The sequence below is a fragment of the Penaeus chinensis genome, chromosome 31 (assembly GCF_019202785.1).
Source record: "Penaeus chinensis breed Huanghai No. 1 chromosome 31, ASM1920278v2, whole genome shotgun sequence".
Classification (NCBI taxonomy): domain Eukaryota; kingdom Metazoa; phylum Arthropoda; class Malacostraca; order Decapoda; family Penaeidae; genus Penaeus; species Penaeus chinensis.
Window position 1 is genome coordinate 30,689,293 of NC_061849.1, and position 5,000 is coordinate 30,694,292.

The 5,000-nt window shown below is 45.0% G+C and overlaps 1 protein-coding gene across 1 annotated transcript in view; it reads right to left on the reverse strand.

Moving 5' to 3' along the window:
- LOC125041809 overlaps window positions 1-5,000 on the reverse strand; it is an 83,175-nt gene that overhangs the window by 17,462 nt on the left and 60,713 nt on the right. Inside the window, exons 7-11 of the mRNA XM_047637122.1 lie at window positions 2,910-3,074; window positions 2,107-2,354; window positions 1,340-1,801; window positions 1,085-1,215; window positions 417-668 (exon numbers count right to left, since the gene is read on the reverse strand). Coding sequence (XP_047493078.1) covers window positions 417-668; window positions 1,085-1,215; window positions 1,340-1,801; window positions 2,107-2,354; window positions 2,910-3,074 — 1,258 coding nt within the window. The remainder of the gene's footprint in view (window positions 1-416; window positions 669-1,084; window positions 1,216-1,339; window positions 1,802-2,106; window positions 2,355-2,909; window positions 3,075-5,000) is intronic.

Consider the following 5,000-nt stretch of genomic DNA (forward strand, 5'->3'; position numbering starts at 1 on the left):
TTATTGTCACTATTTCTACCATGTCATTATAATTATAATTATCATTATTATTATTATTGCTATCATTGTCATTAATATTATTGTTATTGTCATCATTATCATTATTATTGTTATTATCATTAACTCTCATCATCATCATCATTATTACTATTATTATCGTTAGTATTATCAATATTATAATTATCCCTATCATTACTATTATTATTATTATCATTACTTTCATCATTATTATTCTTTTTTATCTTTATCATTATCAGCATCATCATCATCATCGCCATTATAAAAAAAAATACTGAAATGGCGAAAGGAAGGACAAAATCGCACAAGAAATGTCGGGGGGGAAGGCAGATAAATAATCAAATTCGGGATTACGCTCGCCCGGTCACGTTCTCTCTCCCCCTTTTATCGAAGCTCACCTCACGAGTCTGCCAACTTCCGGGCTCTTGGGCTTCTCTGGGACCTTCTTCTCGGGCACCACGTAGTTGGGGTCGAGGAGGGCGATGGTGGAGGACTCGGGCCTGATACCCCGCCGTTCCTCCCACTCGTACAGCTTCTTGGTGAACGTCTGGCTGATGCCCTCGAAGCGAAACTCCCCCGTCGACGTCTTGATGTAAATCTCCTTCTTCTCCATCGGGCCGCGTCCCATGGCTTGGCGCATCCTCTCCAGCCTGCGAGAAAAAGGGGATAGATAATGTGTTTTTATTGTTGCTATTTTTATTCTCACGCTGTCTTCTGTGTTTTTTGGAGGAGTCGAGGTTTTAGGTTTTATTGTTTTATCAATATTCTCTCCAAGTTGGAACCAAAATTTCTTATCATCCTCTCCAAGATGAAAACAAAAAGTAAAATCTTATGAGTGCTTTCGCTAATTTAAATAAATATGAAATATATACACACACACACACACACACACACACACACACACACACACACACACACATACACACACATACACACACACACACACACACACACACACACACACACACACACACACACACACATATATATATATATATATATATATATATATATATATATATGACTTTTCAACCAAGTTAATTATAAAACGAAATGTGACCTCTACCTGGCTGCTCTCTCCAGGAACTTTTCTTTCTCTCTCTCCAGCCTCTGGGTCTCGCGTTCGACTTTGTGCAGCTCTTTTTCCAGCCACTGCAGCTCTTTGTCTCTCGCCTTGTGGCTGCTCTCCGCTTTGCTCTGGTGGGGGGAGATTGGTTTGCTTTCAGTATTAGAATATAAGCTCCTCTCTTACTGATTGACCATGCTTGCTGACGGAGGAATGCTATCCACTGACCTACAGCGACGAACGAAGATAACTTACCACGGGCATTTTGTCTGTCTTGGCCGCCTTGCTCTTCTTGATTTTATGACCTGATCCCTTCCTGTCTAGTCTCGGGCTCGCGGGCCCTTGACCCGGAATCAGAGGCGCCTTGGTCACCTGCGACGCGGACGGCGACGGTTTCACGTGCATCTGACCCGCAGAGGCTGACCCCTTGCCGCCTAGGTTACCCGCGGAGGCCGAGGTCTTGACTTGAGGGTGACCTGGCTTCACGTGGCCCTGCTGACTGGCGGAGGCTTTGATCCTCTCCCACTCCGCCATCTTGCGGTTGAACTCTTCCCCGAGGTTCTTCTGCAGTTCCTCGACGTTCTGCTGGCTCTTGCCTACCAAGGCCTTGCGGATCTCCCACTCCGTGAGCTTCTTCTTGAAGTCGGCTGGGAGGTCGTCCTCTCCGTGCTTCTTGGTCTTGACGTCCTCCTGGCCTCGAGGAACGTCGATCTTTCCCTGTGTGGCAAAAGGGGCGGGGTTAGAATGCTGGTATCAACTGGCATCGTCAGGTTCCTTGTGTATGTTATTGCTTGTTGGTGATTCATGACATGTGCTCTCTGCATTATTTCCCTCCGTGACCTGCCTCTAACACGGCATTTCTGTGGCGTTGTACCTTCAGCCAGTGATTTTATTCTTATAAATACATATGCACACAAAACTGATAAACTGATGGACATATAGGCAGATAGACAGGCAGATGAATAGATAAATGAACAGAGATGAACAGACAGATTCTTTCAAAATATTCTCTCTCAGCGCACCTTCTCCTTCTCTCTCTCCTTCATCTTCTCCCACTCGTGCAGCTTCTTCCGGAATTCGTAAGGAAGGTTGTCCTCGGGGTGTGATCCGGACGCCCCCGATCCCGACGGCGAGGACGGGGCGCCTCCGAGACCTGGGTGGTGAAGACCTTGCCCGGGTCCTCCGCTCTTCAGCCTCTCCCACTCCTGCAGACGTCGGTTGAACTCCCCGCTCAGGCTCTTCTGGAGGTCGGCTAGGTTGCGCTGGACGCCTGGAGGGTAGGGTGTGGAGGGGGAGGGGGTGAAATAAATAAAATGTAAGGAGGTTAGATTCTACAGTTGGTTCGTGGTGTAATTAAAAAAAAAAAAAAAAATGATGAGAAGTTTGTAACAACAGCCATGTCTTTTCATTTTATTTTGATTAAATGTCTTTAACCGGATCGGATACATAAGAAATGGTCATCATTATTTGATAAATAAGAAGCCTTTAGAGTCCCTCATTCAGGAAGTCCCGTATGTTATTTTTTGGTAAAAAAAAAAAAAAAAAAAAAAAAAAAAAAACTAGATGAATAAAGGTTTATACTGAGATGATCCGCAACAGTGGAATTTTACCATCTTATTTCCATGAATTCTTAAGAAAAAAGGTTAACTTATCCCTCTCACAAAAATGGCGAGACGACTCCTAGCACTACGAAGCTAACAGACAAACTACAATCAACAGGAAACCAACTTTTCTTCTGTTCCCATTTAATACCGAAGTGAAATCCCTGCACGGAACACAAGCCTTCGTCCCATCCTGTGGAATCCCCGACGCCCTTGCCTCTTACCCGACTGCTGATGGTGCTGTGCGGACGGAGGCTGCGGAGACGGCGTCGGTTGCGGCTGCGGCGAAGGAGTGGCTGTGCTGATGCTCGGGACGCTGAGGTCGTCGGGAGATAGCTCGAGGGACGCCCCTGCGGAGTCAGAGTCCTCGAGGATAGAAGTTTCCACACCTGCAGGAGGAACGCGTAGGTTGGGTAAATTCTTCTCCATTAGAATCTTTTACCTCTCTTACCCTCTCGCTAAATTCCAAAATTTCTACCCAGAATCATTCCCTTTCGCTAAATTCTACCACTGCACCAGACTCTTTTCCTCTCTTTCCCTCTCCCTAAATTCCACCACTCCACCAGAATCATTCCCTCACTTATTTAGCCTTTAACTTGGACTAAACTGATTCCCCCATGTTATTTCTCTAAAATAATTTGCATCCAAAAAAATCCATATCTTTTTACTATCTCCTAAGAGTCACTATAGAACTTCATACAAAAAATTGTGCTGCATTTCATTACAGGCTAAGATGAAATAACATCGACACGAGTGTTACGTATCCTTGATACTATCATTAAGCCTGGATGTGAGGCTTGCTTACTTGGCTTGGAGATAAAGATGTAATGTAAGGAGATTGAATACAATTATGGTTCTAGAATTAGAATTAGAATTGGTTCTAGATATTAGAATCTTATGAGGTCTATCTCATGACAGAAAACTTAGAAGTTCATATAAATGATGGCCTCCGCGATTATTTTAGAGATGGAATAGACATAGGAACACAAACATAAAAAAGAGAGAGAAAAAAAAATAAGTTCTTGTCTGGCCTTCCGTCGCTTCCGTGAATCTACTCCTTCTAAGACAAAATCGGAATCTTATGAGGTCTTTCTCATGACGAAATTAGAATTTTATGAGGCCCTATCTCATGACAGAATAAGAATCTTATGGGACCTATTTCGTGATAAAATTAGGATCTTATGAAATCTATCTCATGACAGAATTAGAATCTTACGAGTTCTATCCCATGACGTAATTAGAATCTTGTGACGTCTGTCTCATAACGAAATGAAGTCTTTCTTATGACGAAATTAAAATCACCTTACGAGGTTCATCTTCATCGCGAACTCATACCAACTCCATCATCCACAAAGGAAGCGACAAACCACTCCAGTACTCCAATCCGTCGCCACCTTACAACTAACACCGCCCCTTAAAACGCCTTTTTTTCCCACTACGAATTCACAAACTCATTAATCATCTTCCTACTCCACTAAATCGTAAGATCGAGCGCGTGCAGCTGGCCCAAGTCTTTCTCGAGGGCGTGTGATAGTCTCCCCCCTACATCTTTTATCCTCCTCGGCCTCTCAAAATACAGCTAGGCGTTTAATCGACGACCACTGTGTAAAGTCTGACCAACAGAGGTCGTTGTGAGGTGCTTAACCATGGGTGAAGCGCCATGGAAATGGAGGTGAAGATTTGGAAGAAAATGGTTTAGCTTCACATGGGAGATAGAAAAGAGGAGGGGAGAGAAAGAGAGAGGGAGAAAGAGAGAGAGAGAGAGAGAGAGAGAGAGAGAGAGAGAGAGAGAGAGAGAGAGAGAGAGAGAGAGAGAGAGAGAGAGAGAGCGGGAGGGAGAGATATAGAGATAGATAGATAGATAGATAGATAGATAGAGAGAGAGAGAGAGGGGGGGGGGGGGAGGGAGGGAGGGAGGAAGAGGAAGAGAGAGAGAGAGAGAGAGAGAGAGAGAGAGAGAGAGAGAGAGAGAGAGAGAGAGAGAGAGAGAGAGAGAGAGACAGAGAGAGAGAGAGACAGAGAGAGAGAGAGAGAGAGAGAGAGAGAGAGAGAGAGGGGGGGGGGGAGGGAGGGAGAGAGGGAGAGAGAGAGAGAGAGAGAGAGAGAGAGAGAGAGAGAGAGAGAGAGAGAGAGAGAGAGAGAGAGAGCGAGAGAGAGACAGAGAGAGAGAGAAAGAAACAGAGTGAATGACAAAGATAAAAAAATACCATCTTTCCTGACAGGAAAATAACACTCGTGACTCCGGAAGGCCACCCTCCTTCCTCCTCCCGTCTCACCCCCCCCCCCCCTCCCGCCCCCCACAAGGACACGCCAGA